Genomic DNA, 18,468 nt, shown 5'->3' with positions numbered 1-18,468 from the left:
ACAATTTTAATCTTTACTTATAAAGTATTTTTTAAATCTTTTTAAGTAATCAAGACAAATAGTAGAAAAAGCATTTTATTATATGGAAAAAGCTACATTAAGTTCTGTAAAAGGTGTCATTATAATATTGCCTATACAGAAAAAAATTCATATGTGAATAGCAACAAATAAAAGTTACACATCTTCCTACTTAGCAGTGCAATTACTTCACATTGCAATAAAGTTAAGTCAAGTATAACAAAATCAAAACAAGTGTTTCTCCATAATCAGTATACTGAGAATTACAGTGTAAAGAACATTCAGGTTTAAGAAATCTGCAACTGATCTACAGAATACCCAAAGACAAGGGAGACAGTTAATTCACTTACTTAAAAGCTGTTCTGTTTTTTTTCAATACTGTTCACAGGAAAAAAGTAATGAGTTGACATACATGTAAATAGAATATATTTAGTCTATACAGTAAAAAAATACAAATTATAAAGTGAGCTAACAAAGAGTGAAATCTGAATACAGGTTTATAAAACTGACAACATAGACAACACATACAGTATTTCTCATGTAAAAACATCTAGTTTCAGCAAAAAATAATTTGGTTGCTTTTCTGATGCATTGTAGATCTTGTAAGTTGAAGATGCAGATGTCCAAGTATCTTAAAAACCATAATAAATGTCTTTCTTAATGCATACAAAATGATAAATGCTCTCATCACAGTCTTAAGGGTTTACTGGAAGTTTGTTTTGTCTTGCTTCAGAAATACATTTAAAAAGGATAAAAATCAAAAGATTTTATGGTACAATGAAACAGTAAACAGTGCTCAATTTACTGCTAATATTGAAAAAAACCTAGATTTTACAGTACTCTGGTATATATGAAAAAATTTTTTATTTTACATTGCATATTTCTGAGTCCATTCTCTTGCGTGTCTGTTGTATCTGTAGGCATACAAAAAGGGATACAGTAAAAACATACAAATTGAATCTTTTAGAAGATCTAGCTATATAAAACAGTTCATTCTATCTTCCTATGCTTGATTGCAATAATCATACATATACCACTTATTGGATCAATGTGATAGCCTTTTGCATAAATAAAACAGAAAACGAAAGTTATTTTTTAACTGATGAATTTTTGTACAACCTACATGAAAATATACCTAAATTATAGACAAAATGAAAAAAAAAACCACCAAAACAATTTCTAATAATAATCTGTAAAAGGCAATAAGCATTATTTATAAATTTCAAGTGAATCAATGGTACCATCAAGATGAAGCAGCTTGAAAAGTAGGTCAATTTGGGGGGTTTAGGGATGATTTCCCTTCTTGGGGGAATATAATATCTAATATTTCCAATTATCAAATTCTTTCATTTACAGTTTACTACTTAGAATTATGTATAGTTCTTTCCTGCAAAAACATGACATACTGTGCAAATGCAGAACATGTACTATTAAAAAGTAAAGGATTATAAACAGTATGTGAAAAGAAACAAGATTTTTTGTAAAAAGACTAACACTTTAAAAAAAATGTTTACTCCACTGGGAAAGAAAAATGTAACTATATTAAGCATAACTAGATATACTTATTAAATATATTGGTAATACTTTTATTTTGGGAGACTACAAAAAAATGTAACCAAACAGAAATAAATATAAGTGAACACTTACTTTTCTTTGTCTGATTTATAGATTTGTGCAATATCTGGTACTAAGGGGTCATCTGGATTAGGATCACAAAGTAGAGAACATATGGACAATAAAACTAGATTTAAAAGAGAACATCATATTAATGATCTTTCTTCTTTATACAGTTAACATATATGAAAATAATTCCATTGAATATAGACACTGAACTTACAAAGAAAATAATACAAACACATTACGTGATACTTCACACTATAGCTGGTAGCAAGTACTTCTAATTTTTAAAATTACAAAATTACCACATAATGTATAAAATATAAAATTACTATAACTTCTGAAGTTTTAAATTCTATTTGAATTTCTATTTATTTAAAAAATGTGAACCTCTAACATAGCTATTACAACTCAAGAGTTCTCTACAAAAATATTTTTGGTAACACACACATATCCCAAATGGTACATATTTTAAAACCTTTTAGAATAGCATCCTAGCTTCAGATGTCTCTTAGAGAAATTTTGTATTTTAATGAGAAAATTGTCCATTTTCTATTCTGTTTTAATGCAGAGAAAGTCTGTGTTCTGATCAATTCAAAGTGAAGTAATCAAATTACAGTTAATAGTCCAAAACATTTGGACATAGTGCTCAAGTACTTTCCTACTTTGGTCGTCCTATAGATCAGTGGTCCTCAACCTTTTCTGGGCCACAGACCAGTTTAATGTCAGAAAATATTTTCACTGAGCGGCCTTTAGGGTGGGATGGATAAATATATCACGTGACCGAGACAAGCGTCAAGAATGAGTCTTAGACATATGTAACAGGGAATCTGGTCATTAAAAAAAAATAAAACGTCATTCAGACTTAAATATAAATAAAACAGAAATAATATAAGTTATTTATTCTTACTCTGCGGACCGGTACCAAATGGCCCACGGACCAGTACCGGTCTGCGGCGCGGGGGTTGGGGACCACTGCTATAGATTGTCCACAAGGAAGAAGGATTGGTAAGAGTTTTTCAATGACTCTTTTATTCTGTGTACATAATTTGTACCACATACCATATTTCTCCATGTATAAGATGCACATTTTTTCAAAAAATATGGGGTCTAATAACTGAGTGCATCTTATACAGTGGTTGTAGATTTTTTTAAAGCGCATCACTCGCTTTATCGCACTTGTTTTTGTGCTCATTGTTGAAGACAGTGATTCGTCATCAGACATAAATGAGGACAAACAAGCTAATGGATGGGAGTTTTGACAGTGATGAGGAGTTGTATGAATTTCATGATGAATAAAACCTGAGTTCAATAACTTTATGTAATATATATATTTTTTTCAAATTTCGGGCCCCAAAATTAAGGTCTTGGGGAAATATGGTATATGTAAAAATAACGTGAATAATTACTATATAACATGTATATTTCAAAATACCGATGAAAATTTAAAAAGTAGTGGTTTCTTGCCACATTACATCATAATACTAATGCAAATAGCTACACACACAAAAAACCTAAGAATATGAAAAAAGAGGTAACAAGGACTCGGGTTCCTTCTGCTTCAATTGCATGCCACCATTTTTGAGGGGGTCCACGGAATCTTCTGAATGACCTTCCATATTCAGCCTCCTCTACTATGTATGTTCCATAATCTTTTCCTATTCTTAAAAATCCACAGGCGGATTTTCGAAGTCAGAGTAATGATGGTGTGAGAGATACCCTGGATCTCTCCCTTTGAAATTTCAACAAATTAAAAACCTATAACACAGTGAAAGAACCCCAGCTGGGCTCACAGGCGTGCCTGAAAGATCTGACTGCAAGGAATCAACTAACGGTGGGGAGAGTTGAGAAAGGGAGAGGAAGAGAAGACAGCCTTGTAGTCAGGCTCCAGAGAGGAGAGAAACCTAAACTGCCTGGGTTTTTGTCTGCCAGGGCTCCAGAGAGCGGAGAAACCCAGAGTGACTGGGTCTCCTGCTGGGAGGAACACAGAGATTGGGAGACAGTGGAGAGATATTAAACCAAAGCAGCAGCAGAACGCGGGTCATGGCCAGTGTTTTCCTGACAGCAGCCCACACTCAGCACACAGACAGAGAAAAACAAAGTGCGACACCCTAAACTCCCAGATCCTGCCTCTCTCCCCCTACAAGGTCTGGAGAGTGGCAGACATACTCCACAGATAGCTCTCCAGAGCCACTCTCTCCCCTGGGAACAGAGGCGCTCTGTGTCTGGTCCCCTGGTCTGCTGAGACATGGGGAGGAGCGCCCAGAGGCCTGAGGCTGCCATGGCTAAAAATCTACAGGTGAATTTATACAGCAAAGTTGATTCTTAAATGACAGGGAAAGGAACTAAGAGCACTAAAATTAAAACTAATATTTAATTCATCTTCCTTATCTTCTATCGTATATTAAACCACAATTACCTGGGCTCACATCTCACCCTGGCATACTGGGACAACGCTCCAACCAACTGAGCCACCAAGCCAGGGCAAAAAAAAATTCAAATGTTTTAAGATAAGGAAAAAATATGTTGAAATTCATTTGAGTACTTACTGTGTGCCAGGAGCATAGTGACCCTTTGTAGTAATACTATTAAAGTCCTTATTTTACATATGAGGAAACTGAGGCTATTTGAAACTGTTCTAAAAGGACAGTTACCAGAAGGCAACAATACTAATTATTCATCATAAAAAGCTATTAGTATCAGTAGATGAGTGCTCAAAATCTGGCAGGCTAACATTTCTTCTACATGTGTAAGCACTCAGCTGTTTATGCCAAATGGATTCTATTTTGTGGTACCTTTAAGGAAAGAGTTTATGAATTTGAATAATGCTTTGATACAGAATCTTTCCTACATCGAATGCACAATAGTTATATATACTATGTCAAAGATTTTTTTAAAAGGCACTAAATCTACATGAATATTTTACACAAACATTTTAGGTCAGAAAAACGGCCATTCACAAAAAACTGACTGACCTAAAGGGCTACTGTTTACCTAATATTTGAGATAATTATGGTTGCAGACTGTTTTCTATAGACCTCATCATTTTAATTTTAATTTTAATTTTATTTTATTTGAGAAGGCAGGAGATAGTGAGACAGACTCTTGCATGCACCTCTCAACCGAAATCTACCCGTCAATCTTTGTCTGAGGTCATGTTCGAATCAAGAGCTATTTTTAGTGCCTGGGACTAGTGCTTGAACCAACCCAGCCACTAGCTGTGAGAGCAGAAGAAGGAGAGAAGAGGGAAAAGGAGGGGAAGAGAAGCAAGTGGTCACTTCTCCTGTGTGCCCTGACAGGGGATTGAACCTGGAACATCTGCATGCCAGGCCATCACTCTTATCCACTGAGCCAGCTTGTCAAGGCGTAAACCTCAACATTTTTAAAAACAAGTTATATGTTCAGGTAGTATTCATTTAAAGAAATTTTTTTTTTTTTTTGTATTTTTCTGAAGCTGGAAACGGGGAGAGACAGACAGACTCCCGCATGCGCCCGACCGGGATCCACCCGGCACACCCACCAGGGGCGACGCTCTGCCCACCAGGGGGCGATGCTCTGCCCCTCTGGGGCGTCGCTCTGCGCCTGGGGCAGAGGCCAAGGAGCCATCCCCAGCGCCCGGGCCATCTTTGCTCCAATGGAGCCTTGGCTGCGGGAGGGGAAGAGAGAGACAGAGAGGAAGGAGGGGGGGGTGGAGAAGCAAATGGGCACTTCTCCTATGTGCCCTGGCCGGGAATCGAACCCGGGTCCCCAGCACGCCAGGCCAACGCTCTACCGCTGAGCCAACCGGCCAGGGCCTAAAGAAATTTTTTTTTAATGACCATGGATCCTTCCCTGAATACTTCAAGAGAAACAATTTGCTTAAATTTTATAAAAATGAAAAACTACCAAGTTACTTCTGGGACAGATGCTTCTAACTCAAAACAATATTTTCCAAATGTCAGGTTCTCTTCTGTTAGAGAAACAAGTCATAGAGTAAGAGGGCTGGCACAGCAAATATTATTGGCTAAAGAAACAAGAATGCCCTCAAAATGCCTGATAATTTAACAAAGAACAATGTTACAGATTTACTGAAAGTTAAGAACCCACATGGAGTATGTATCAGTCATTATGACAAAGTTACCGATTATTCAAAGTTTAGAACAGTGATTTTCAACCGGTGTGCCACGGCATACTGGTGTGTTGCCAGAGGCACACTGGTGTGCCTCAAGAATTTTTAAAACGTGCAATACTTTTTTTTTTAATTGAAAGAGAGAGAGAGAGAAGAGACAGAGTGAGGAGCATCAACTAGTAGTTGCTTCACTTTAGATGTTCACTGACTGCTTCTCATATGTGCCCTGACCAGACGAGTTTAGGGTTTAGAACCAGCGACCTCAGTGTTCTGGGTCAACGCTCTACCCGCTGCGCTACCACAAGTCAGGCAATACCTGATTCTTTAGACAGGGCACTCACCTTTTCTCTCTTAGATTGTCAAATTAAAAAATGATAACATCCAACACAACAATAGCCAGTCATCTGGTGTGAATGAATCTAAATTATACCAATTTTTTTTGACAGATCAGCAAAAAGTATAGTTTTTGGTGTGCTGAAGAATTTTAGTTAATTAGCTTATGTGTGCCATAAGAGTAAAAAGGTTAAAAATCGCCAGTTTAGAGTAGTATGTTCATATACTACATTACTCTAAAGTATGAAATATGTCCTTCATTTTAAGTCATTTATTTTATCAGCCTAATCTTTCTTCTTAGATGAAGTAAAGCAGATGTAAAGCTTTAATCATTATGTCAATAATTCTCTTTACCTAATTGGACAACTGGCCCTAAAATCACGTTTACTTCTGTCTCTTTCTTTTTCTAAAGATAAAGCCAAAACTGCCCTGGCCAATTGGCTCAGTGGTAGAGCGTCGGCCTGGCGTGCAGAAGTCCTGGGTTCGATTCCCGGCCAGGGCACACAGGAGAAGCGCCTATCTGCTTCTCCACATCTCCCCCTCTCCTTCCTCTCTGTCTCTCTCTTCCCCTCCTGCAGCCAAGGCTCCATTGGAGCAAAGATGGCCCGGGCGCTGGGGATGGCTCTGTGGCCTCTGCCTCAGGCGCTAGAGTGGCTCTGGTCGCAACAGAGCGACGCCCCGGATGGGCAGAGCATCGCCCCCTGGTGGGCGTGCCAGGTGGATCCCAGTCGGGCAGGAGTCTGTCTGACACTCTCCCCGTTTCCAGCTTCAGAAAAATACCAAAAAAAAAAAAAAAAAAAAGCCAAAACTAAAGGGTAAAATGTCAAAAGACATATCCCTAAATTTCTAGCCCTAACATTTTAAATTTCTCTTATTTCATCATTTAAATTTGCCCACCAACACCCTCCACACCAAGCTAACTGCTAAAAGCTAAAGAGAATACATATAAAAGCTATAAAAGCAAAGCAAAATCAAAGCAGGAGAAAATACAGTAGACTGATTTTTTTTAAACTTTGGTCCTTAATAGATACTTCTGCTGTACTTTTATTGCCACACTATTATCAACTGTTATATATCTGATAAATAAAATTACCTTTTGATACAGTCAGAGCTGGTGACCACTGTGACCTCAGGATATCAAGACAAATACTTCCATTACTGTTTATGTTTGGATGATAAATTTTTGTTGTGAAAGCAATCTGAACATAAAACAAAGCAAAATAAATATGTGACAATCCAGTAACAATGAACAAAACAGAACCAGTTTGCTCTAGGGTAAAATGCCTTCAATTTTACTGACCCTAGTAGATAAATGTATTCAATGCAAATTGAAAGAGCACCTACTTTGTAATGCACATAGTTTTAGCTACTGAGAATGTGAAAGGAGATAAAGCCAGACTCCCCCCAAGAAACAGAAATATTTTGGAGAATGAAATAAATCAAGTCTGAAACACCTGGTATGACTGGCTGAGTATCACCCAAAATAATTAACCATGGCTTGGATGATCCCTCAAAGAAATCCTTTTTTAATTTGATTATCAGTGATACCTCAAAGTGACACTAGGATCTACAAATAGGGTTCTGACCCTGTTCTAGGGGAAAGCTAAGAGGCCTCAGCTTAGGATCTGTCCTAAGAAATTCACTAAGAATCCTAATATTCCACAAGAGTTGTTACATTGTTTCATGTATCTAATGTTATTCAGGTGTTCTTAAAAATCTAAGATAATTATTTCCTGTCCAGGCATCCCCAAACTAAGGCCCGCGGGCCACATGCGGCCCCCTGAGGCCATTTATCCGGCCCCCTGCCGCACTTCCGAAAGGGGCACCTCTTTCATTGGTGGTCAGTGAGAGGAGCACTGTATGTGGTGGCCCTCCAATGGTCTGAGGGACAGTGAACTGGCCCCCTGTGTAAAAAGTTTGGGGACCCCAGCTACACGCTTCTCTGGGGAGCACCTCTGGGCCTCCTTACCCCAGGTGGTCAGCAACTTTGCCTTTCTCTCTCGTATGCTCCAGGGGCCCTTCTGCGTCTCTAACTTGTTTCCTGAGCCTAGGCAGCCAGCTGGCTCACTTCTACTACCTCTGTAACTTTCTAAATAAACTTTCTCTTATAATTTGAAAAAAAGATAAATAAAAAAATCCTTATTTCCTGAATGACAGAATATGTTAATGATTTCCTCCTTCCTGATAACCTCATCATTTGCTTCCTCTTTCAATCTCATCCATATATAGATATATAGAGATATAGATATATTTTTTTTTTTTAGGTGAGAAGAGGGGAAATTAGTGAGGCAAATCCCCAGAGGCGGAGGCGCTCCAGGCAATATCCAGCTATTTTTAGAGCCTGAGGCTGACTTGCTCCAAAGGCTCCAAACCCAGCTAACCTCAGTTCCCCAGGACCATGCTCCATCGGCTGCAGGAGGGTAAGAGGGAGAAAAGGGGGAGAGAAAGAAGGAAAGAAGCAGAAAGTCGCTTTTCCTTGTGCCCGATGGGGAATCAAACCTAGGACATCAATACGTCAGGCCCACGCTCTATCTACTGAGCCACCAGCCAGGGCTCAATCTCATCTAAATTAAACTGAATAAGAACATGCTTTTATATCTTGTACCAAACTAAATGAAAGGACCGTGTTATATTTACTTTTGTATTCCCCAACGTAACAGAACATGGTAGGTGTTCAATAAATGCTTGCTGAATACCTAAAACTGAGAAAAATGTATCAACTTTGGAAAGATAATCCCCTAAAATGAAAAGTCTGATTCTTAACCATAAAACTCAAACTACAGAGACCTTAATAAAGAGAAAAAGAAAGTAAGGAACCTAATTTATAGCCTTTAACAGCTAGATAGTACTGCCTTTTGTTTTCCGAACATAATAGAATATTTGAGTAAGAAAGCATATTTTAGACTCTGAAGTTTTACAGAACAGTTGAACATGCTAACCTGCCTTGCACACCATAAAAATGTCTCTGGATATATTGATGTAAGTCACATCAATCATAAAATAAAAATACCTTTGGTGGTTTAAAAGGATAGTCTGTCGGAAAATGTACAGTGAGAAAGAAGACTCCACCTTGATAGGCGCTATCAGGCTGAAATTACAAAATATTTGCATCAGTGTTTGATTACTACATTTATTTGGTAACCTAAAATGACCCTCCCCTGCCCCCCAATATGCCAGTTTGAAAAACATGCCATCATTGCATAAGCTGAAATCATTTACCTTGCAAACAGGTTTTTCTTTGCAGGTATGAACGAGGATTTTCCAACTATCATGTCAACATCATAGATTTTAAAACAAATAAAAAATAGGGCACACTTAGTGGTGTGACTTGCCCAAACAAATCTGTGTATGAGTACAGATTTTTAAAAATTAATATATACACAAGGTTACTGTGAGAAAAGAATAATTTTCTACAGCAGTAATCAGTATAAAAAAAGGGCTGGGCTACTGTTTACCTTCTTAGCTATAAAAATAAAGTTCTAATGGTGATTTAAAGGGCAAGAATATGATAAACTGAAGAGAACAAGTTATGAAAAGGAAAGGCTAAGGGACATTATTACACATTGTAGACTTCAAATCTTCACTCAGAAATAATTTATAAAAAATGCAAAAGAATACCAAACAAAACTGAGAAATTCAATATTCATGGAATTATCAAATTAGAATGGACAAGACTAATTTAAATTTGGCCATGTGTCATTATGGCAGTTAGAAAATACAATGTTACAAGCAAGGGAAAAAGACAATTTTTTTAAAAGGTAGCAAAAATACCTAAAATTATACTTTAATCCTTGTGTATTTAATTAAATTTATCATGTTATATCAACATTTTGGTTATAATAACAAGATTAGCATTACTTCCTTAAGTTTCTGCATTTTATTAGAGGACTACACTGTATACCTACTCTTACTATATGCATTAATTCTAGTTCATCAAAAACTACAAAGAGTGTAAGAAACATAAATTACAATGGATAGTCATGGTCTGTTTTGATAGTCAAATGATACAACAGAGTAACATTTGAGATTACTAAAATAAATAAGGTATGAGTAACATAATTGTAACCATTTGCTACATGTAATTCACCTAAGAAATATTTTTGAAGGGCTATGATTCAAGTGGTCAAGATGGGTTTTTAAATGACAGTATAGTATTTTAAAGGTTCTTAGTAAACAATGAATAACAAATAACTAGATTCTTATTAAATGTTATTTAAATAAATGTTGCATTTTACCCTATAAAGGCTAACAATATAGTAATTGAGATACCTGCCTAGGACTCTTGCTCTGAAAATTCAGTAATTGTTTTGTTTCTTAAGTTAAACAAAGGGCAATAATGATTTAAAACTCTCTAGCTTACTAGATAAAGCTCTTTTGGGGGACAGAGGAAAGAATGATGCTCATGGAAACATGTTATTATGTTGTCCAGAAATGTCAGTGCCATTCTTCTGCTCTCAGAAAGGACGGCTCTTCTTAGTCATAAATGCCTCTCCAGTGTAGAAAGAAATCATCTTAACAAAGGTATTAAGTGTTAAGAGAAGCCGCTCATAAAAGAGCAGGTTAATTTTGACTTCAGGATAATCCTAAAAACTAAAAGCAGCAAACTCATGAGATGGCAGAGAAAAGACGCACTGGAAAACTTGACCAGTTCTTCTCTCACAAACAGGAAGTGATGAGACCTACTGCAAACTGGTACTTGTTACTTGTAGGAATCCCGTTATTTGGTTAATTAGACTTATTTCTGACTTACTAAAACTGTTGATGTGAGAATAATTATACTTAGTTCTGAACTAGCTTTTGGTGTTAAAAAAATAAATAAAGGAAATACACAGCCTGGTTGTAAATTGTGGGTGATCCATTACTATGTGTAATGGTCAAGTATTTGGCAAAGGAAAACACATCACAATGATCCTAGTTTGCCATCAGTGCTATAGAAAAGCATCATAAACCCTGTAATCACATTTTAGTTGTTGAGTGATTCAGGTACAAAAAGCTCAACCTGAGCCATAAACATCTGATTAAAGGTGAGATGGCAAGAATGAAGCATGGCTGAGGGGGTTAATTTCATATATATGAATCATACTTACAGGCCCCATAATAGTTGCTTGCCAGTGGAACACTGAAACAAACAAAGGAGTTTTGGAGTCATTAACAAATGTTCAAATCTATATTATTAGTGGTAGCAAAACGCTAGCAATAAAGCAAAGCTTACAGTCGTCTCCCACAGGTCCAGCTGAACAGTGAGCAGGTGGGTCTCGTTGTAGATCACTTAATTCCTGAAGCAAAACAAAAATACTCAAGGTTAATTCTTTCTCTAGTGAAACAAGCATAATAATCCAAACTATCAACTTCACTTTAAAACCATTTTACACAAAATATGAAGACAAAATGTGGCCTGCGCCTGGGGCGGGGGGGACGGGGGTAGGGGTGGGGGGGTTGGGGTGCACCCTCACCACTCAGCCTTCCGCTCAGTTTTTCGTCTCTCTCACCCCGGGACTCCCAGGTGGGTGCTTGTGCAGGGGCCTCCACACTGAGATTGTCTAAAGGCACAGGGAAAACAGTGGAAAATTCACTGTCACCTCTGCCAGAAAGAGCAATTTATAGCTTTCTTCTTTTCTTAAGCTCCCAATTTAGCTTCATACTATATCTCATATGGGCTTTTATTCCTGACTCTTGGCTAAACTCCTTAAGCTTAACCTATTGACCTCAAAAGTATTAGGTAGCTGCACTGTCTGTCTACCTCCCATTACTATAGCAATCAGCTATGTACTCTATTTGGAATAAACATAAGTACCTCGCTCCTCAACTCTCCAATCACAGATACCTATGCTAAAAATTAGCAGAAGATATACCAAGAGACCATCCCAGCATTAAGAGACATTTCTATTAAGTAAACCAAGTGTTTTTTCTTACAGCTAAAACACTGTACACATCAAAAAAGTTAAATGTATAAAGACTAACATCAAACATTTATTTTTTCTTCTTTTTCCAAGTGAGAGGAGGGGAGATAGAGAGACAAGACTCCTGCATGTGCCCTGACTGGGATCCATCATGCAACCCCCATCTGGGGCTATGCTCTGCCCATCTTGGGGTCATGCTCCCAACTGAGCTATTTCTAGCACCTGAGGCAGAGGTTCCCTGGAGCCATCCTTAGTGCCTGGGCCAATGTGCTAGACCCAATTGAGCCATGGTTGTGGGAGGAGAAGAGAGAGAGAGAGAGAGAGAAAGAGAGAGAGAGAGAGAGAGAGAGAGAGAGAAAAAAAGGAGGTGGGGGAGGAGGAAAGAAGCAGATGCTTGCTTCTCCTGTGTGCCCTGACTGGGAATTGAACTGGGACATCCACAGGCCTGGCTGACGCCCCATCACTGAGACAACTGGCCAAGGCCTACCATCAAACATTTATTATAATCTTCTGACATAATCATTTTGACCATAATTCTCTTATTAATACCCAACATGAAATGTTTTGAAAAATGTTAAATTAAACTTCTCTTAGAATTAGTTCCATTAATATTGTAAATGTTCTCAAATGTTAGTTATTAATGGACAGAATAGTAAAACACTGCATTAGCTTTTAAAAAAAAAGGAAACAAAATATATAGTTTGTCACTGATTGGAAGAAAAGTAGGAATAAGATATTTGCGAGAGAGATAGAGAGAGAAAGAGAATGAGACAGACAGGAAGGGAGAGAGATGAGAAGCATCAATTCTTTGTTGAGGTAACTTAGTTGTTCATTGATTGCTTTCTCGTTTGTGCCTTAACCAGGAGGCTACCACAGAGTGAGTGACCCCTTACTCAAGCCTGAGAGAGACCTTGGGCTCAAGCCAGCGACCTTTGGGCTTCAAGCCAGCGACCTTTGGGCTCAAGTCAGCGACCATGGGGTCGTGTCTATGATCCCACGCTCAAGCCAGCGACCCCATGTTCAAGCTAATAAACCTGCGCTCAAGCCGGATGAGCCCGTGTTCAAGCTGGCGACCTCGGGTCCCAAACTTGGGTCCTCTGTGTCCCAGGCCGATGCTCTATCCACTGTGCCACTGCCTGGTCAAGCAGGAACAAGATATTAAACTCCTTTATGAGACAGCTCCAAACCTTGAAAAAATTAAATGGATTAAAATACTGTTTTCCTTTAACATCTCTGAGACAAAAATATTTAATGAGTACTGTAGACAAGGTAATTTATAAAAGAACTAGGTATATAATATAGAAGAAACAGTTCTTACTTCAACCAGTTTATAATCTTATTCGGATGAATAAAGGCTCACAGAAAGATGGCTATTTAAGAAATAGCCTAAAGGTTAAATGAAAAGGAGGACAGTGGGCCATATTTTGAAACCTAATATTGATCTATAAGCTCTTTTTTGCTCTCAAGGAACCGATGGAAGGATCACGGGAATAACACAGCTTCAGCGTCCTGGATTGGCATTCCAGTTTTACCATTAACTAGCTTTATGACCACGGAGAAACAACTTCGTTCCCTTAGAAAGAAACGGACCACCTCCAAATTTATAAAAGATATAAATTCAAAATAAAGAACTATGTATTAGGACTGAAGAACCTAATTTAGTTTGGAAGATCAGGGAATGTCTCTGAAGAAGGGAGATTTAAGCTGAAATCTAATTGAGTGGGGCTTAGTTTTGTGAGAAATGAGTGACACTGTGTGGCAGAGTGGCATAGAATGAGGCTGAAAAAGTGGGCAGAGGCTAGGCAGAAAACTGAGAATACACCCATGTTAATGACTGGGGGTTTATACCATTGCGTTGGGAGGGTTTTAAGAAGTGGCTTGATCAGACTGAAAAGATGGCTGGCTCTACTGGTCTAAGTATTGAATGGATTAGAGATGGTAAAGAAGAGAAGCTACAAGATTACTTACTACGGCAAGAAAAAAGGAGGCTTAGACTGAAGAAGTGACAACAAAATAAAAGTGGATAAATCTGAGATTTTTTGAAGGGTCTACCTATCACAGGATGTGACAATGATGAATTAATTATATGTGCAGAGTAAGGAGAGTAAGGAGAGAGGTGTCGTCGTCCTACAGGTATGTATGGTGAAGATTAGTGGCAGCTAAGTTACTCCCTGCTCTATTGTCCTGACACTCCTCGGAGATAGGTGTGATGACACTCCCTAGGTTACAGATAAAAAGCACAGGTGACACTTGTATGTATAGGATGGAACTGGGATTCAAACCCTGGCAGTTGAACTTCTAGCTTTTTAGCTTTACAAATGTACAAATGTAGATACCATTTACTGAGATTAAGGAACAGTAAAAGACAACTTGAACTGGAAAGTCGACACAGAATCTGTGATCCCTGTGATAGCAAGGGAGAATTTAGTTCAACATACAGGGCTGGAGCCTAACAGGACGAGGCTAGAAATTAGAAAATCATTATACCTGGTATTTAAAACCATGACAATGATGTAAACATTTTCATAGGAGCACATGTAAACAAATACTGCATTTCATCACATCTAAGATGCCATCCACCGTAAATCATATAATTTTATGTACCAATAATTAAGAAGGAGTGAAGCCAATTAATTTTAAGATACTATCAACTACAAGATGCATCCAGATTTTGGAAATGTTAAAATAAAAATGATGGGCACCTTAGAATCATTGCAATGTGGTAATTACCATATTTTCTCATGTATAAGACACACCCTTTTTCAAAAAATTTGGGGTCTATAAACTCGTTGTGTCTTATACAGTGGTTGTAGATTTTTTTACTTGCATTTCTGGCTTTTTTGTGCTTGTTTTTGCGCTCACTGTTAAAGACATCGATTCGTCATAAGACACAGATGAGGACAAGCTAATGGACGGGAGCTTTGACAGTGATGAGGAGTTGTATGAATTTTATGATGAGTAAAACTTGAGTTCAATAACTTTATGTAATAACATTTTTTTTTCCAAATTTCAGGTCCAAATATTAAGGTGTGTCTTATACATAGGAGCATCTTATATATGGGGAAATACAGTACAGCAATGAATTTAGTGTTTTAATAGAGACAAACAAGAAGAGGATGTGGTAGAGAAAGGCTTCCCTGAGAAAGTGATCTGAGCTAAGTGACTGAGCCCAGTGCAAAGTCAGGTCTTCTTGTTCCAAGTCTTCTGGTCTACGCTGCTATTTTCATTGTTGGTTTTGTTGCTGTTTTTTTCCACAGTTGGTGCAGTGCTTTTCTTCCTAACAAGAATTAACTAACAGTGTTAGCAACTCCTTTGCTCCAGGTACAATTAAGCAATAAAGAGAAAGATTTCAGTCTTTGACTTAGCAATAGGGGTTAAAAAGCAAGGTTTTGAAGTTCCCATACAGGTGCCAATGCACACTTGCAACATGACCTTAGGCAAAACATTTTTTCTCTCCTAATCTTAGTTTTCTTTCATGTAAGGGGGTATTTCCTTTTTCATCCACAGTTCCTAGACAAACAAGAGAAATGGTACATGTAAAGTGTGCAGCAGTGTCTGGCACACAGTAAGTATTCAAATAAGTGTTAAGATAATAGAAAATTAGGCCCTGGCCGGTTGGCTCAGTGGTAGAGCGTCGGTCTGGCATGCGGGAGTCCAGGGGTTCGATTCCCAACCAGGGCACACAGGAGAAGCGCCCATCTGCTTCTCCACCCCTCCCCCTCTCCTTTCTCTCTGTCTCTCTCTTCCCCTCCCGCAGCTGAGGCTCCATTGGAGCAAAAGTTGGTCCGGGCGCTAGGAATGGCTCTATGGCCTCTGCCTCAGGCACCAGAATGGCTGCAACGCCCCGGATGGGCAGAGCATCGCCCCCTGGTGGGCAGGCCTGGTGGATCCCAGTTGGGCATATGAGGGAGTCTGTCTGCCTCCCCATTTCCAACTTCAGAAAAAAAAAGAAAAAAAAAAAGATAATAGAAAATTGGTAACAACCATCCTATTCTCTAGTAGCAGACTATAACTATTTTACTTAATCGATCAGAGGAGGAGCAGTTCCCAAGTCACAGCCCCAATTTAGGACTGATTTACTTAACAGTTTTCTAATTTGGGCTTTTAGAAGATTGCTTCTCAAAATATTCTCATGTGGAGCTTTCTGATCATTTGTCTAAATGAGATTTCTTTGCCCTTATTTTAACTAGAAAACTAGTTAATTAAAAAATATAAATAGAGGCCCTGGCTGGTTGGCTCAGTGGTAGAGCGTCGGCCTGGCATGCAGGAGTCCTGGGTTCGATTCCTGGCCAGGGCACACAGGAGAAGCGCCCATCTGCTTCTCCACACCTCCCCCTCCTTCCTCTCTGTCTCTTCTTCCCCTCCCACAGCAGAGGCTCAATTGGAGCAAAAAGTTGGCCCGGGTGCTGAGGATGGCTCCATGGCCTCACCTCAAGCGCTAGAATGGCTCTGGTCGCAACAGAGCAACGCCCCAGATGGACAGAGCATCACCCCCTGGTGGGCATGCCGGGTGGATCCCGGTCGGGCACATGCGGGAGTCTGACTGCCTCCCCATTTCCAACTTCAGAAAAAAAATACATATATTTATATATAAATAGAAAACATAGTCTATAATTGTGGTTGTAAAAAACTGTTAATGATTCACTTGTACATATATTTTATATATATATGTATGTGAGCTAGACCAGGAGGTGGCGCAGTGGTAGAGCGTTGGCCTGGGACACTGAGGACCCAAGTTTGAAATCCTGAGGCTGCTAGCTTGAGCACGGGGTCACCAGCTAGCACAGGCATGGCCAACATACAGCCCGTGGGCCGGATCTGGCCTGCGTAATGAGTTTATGTGGCCCGCGGTTAAATTTTTAATATTCTCCGCTATGTTAAAATCTAGCTACTCAGAAGCGGAAGCATCTTTGATTATTGGAAATCAAGATATTAAGGAAGATAGTGATACATGGAAAAGAATTCCGCGTGTGACTAATCTAGGGTTAACTTCCAATAATTGGTCGAATGGATTTGCGATACTTATTTTTTTTTTTTAATTCCATTATAAGCCCTGGCCGGTTGGCTCAGTGGTGGAGCGTCGGCCTGGCGTGTGGGGGACACGGGTTCGATTCCCGGCCAGGGCACATAGGAGGGGCGCCCATTTGCTTCTGCACCCCCACCCCCTCCTTCCTCTCTGTCTCTCTCTTCCCCTCCCGCAGCCGAGGCTCCATTGGAGCAAGGATGGCCCGGGCGCTGGGGTTGGCTCCTTGGCCTCTGCCCCAGGCGCTAGAGTGGCTCTGGTCGCGGCAGAGCAACGCCCCGGAGGGGCAGAGCATCGCCCCCTGGTGGGCAGAGCGTCCGCCCCTGATGGGCGTGCCGGGTGGATCCCGGTCGGGCGCATGCGGGAGTCTGTCTGACTGTCTCTCCCCGTTTCCAGCTTCAGAAAAAATAAAAATAAAAAATAAAAAAAAAAGAAAAAAGACCAAAAAAAAATTCCATTATAGCCTGACCTGTGGTGGTGCAGTGGATAAAGCGTTGACCTGGAATGCTGAGGTTGCAGGTTCAAAACCCTGGGCTTGCCCGGTCAAGGTACATATGGGAGTTAAAGCTTCCTGCTCCTCTCCCCTTCTCTCTCTCTCTCTCTCTCTCCTCTAAAATGAATAAAAATAATTTTTAAAAAAAGTAAAAAAAAATGGGATTAAAAAAAATTCCATTATAAAGATTTACAACTTTTGTACTCATCTGTACTTGATATGAACTGTCTGATGTTTAGTGGCAATGTGAAACCCACATTCTTTTAGGTGGAGTTTGCCAGTGTGCAGCCAAGGTCAAACAATTCGTTATTTTTGTGGTCAAGTGTGCTGAATCAAGTGCAGTTGATAACTGAAAACATGTCCAGGCTGTTTGTAAAACAAAATAATTGTTTTATTTTAACCCCTTCAAGCTCATTCCATTAATTAAATATTGTTTCAATTGATTGCAATAGTTTGAATATTTTTATATGGTATATAATTATATTTTTATTAAAATATTATATTAAAATTTTTCACTCACATTTATTCATAAACAAATTACATAATAAAATTTTGTTTTAAACAAATTGTTTTTGTATTTAACATTTTTTAATTTTAATATTTCGTCCGGCCCGTGAACAAAGTTTTCTTTCTAATCTGGCCCAGAGGCAAAAACTGTTGGCCACGCCTGAGCTAGAGTGTAGGATCACAGACATGACCCCATGGTCAGTGGCTTGAAGCCCAAGGTCACTAGCTTGAGAAGAGGTCGCTGGTTAAACTGGAGCCTCTTGGTCAAGAAACATATGAGAAAGTAATCAATGAACAACTAAGGTGCCGCAACTATGAATTGATGCTTTTCATTTCTCTCCTTGTTTGTCTGTCCCTATCTGTCCACTCCCTCGTTAAAAACAAACAAACAGATTACATTTATGAGAATAAAGTAAACATACACATAAATACATACACATTTGTTTATTAACCAAAAAAACCCATTTTA

General features: G+C 38.9%; 1 protein-coding gene and 1 pseudogene across 5 annotated transcripts in view; one reads left to right on the top strand and one right to left on the bottom strand.

Moving 5' to 3' along the window:
* Positions 1-204: 204 nt before the first annotated feature.
* The window catches only part of UBE2D1 (ubiquitin conjugating enzyme E2 D1), a 45,609-nt gene continuing 27,345 nt past the window's right edge, over positions 205-18,468 (bottom strand). For all 5 annotated transcript variants that reach the window (XM_066349123.1, XM_066349124.1, XM_066349127.1 and 2 more), the window contains 6 exons: positions 11,289-11,352; positions 11,164-11,195; positions 9,087-9,164; positions 7,170-7,275; positions 1,666-1,759; positions 205-932 (listed from right to left, as the gene is read on the bottom strand). In XM_066349123.1, the coding sequence (XP_066205220.1) occupies positions 887-932; positions 1,666-1,759; positions 7,170-7,275; positions 9,087-9,164; positions 11,164-11,195; positions 11,289-11,352 (420 nt within the window). In that variant the 3' untranslated portion in view covers positions 205-886. The remainder of the gene's footprint in view (positions 933-1,665; positions 1,760-7,169; positions 7,276-9,086; positions 9,165-11,163; positions 11,196-11,288; positions 11,353-18,468) is intronic.
* LOC136381068 (phosphatidylinositol N-acetylglucosaminyltransferase subunit P pseudogene) lies at positions 11,465-13,603 on the top strand (annotated as a pseudogene).

The sequence above is a fragment of the Saccopteryx leptura genome, chromosome 9 (assembly GCF_036850995.1).
Source record: "Saccopteryx leptura isolate mSacLep1 chromosome 9, mSacLep1_pri_phased_curated, whole genome shotgun sequence".
Classification (NCBI taxonomy): domain Eukaryota; kingdom Metazoa; phylum Chordata; class Mammalia; order Chiroptera; family Emballonuridae; genus Saccopteryx; species Saccopteryx leptura.
Note: the sequence above shows the minus strand (reverse complement) of the source record. Positions and strands in the feature narration are given on the sequence as shown.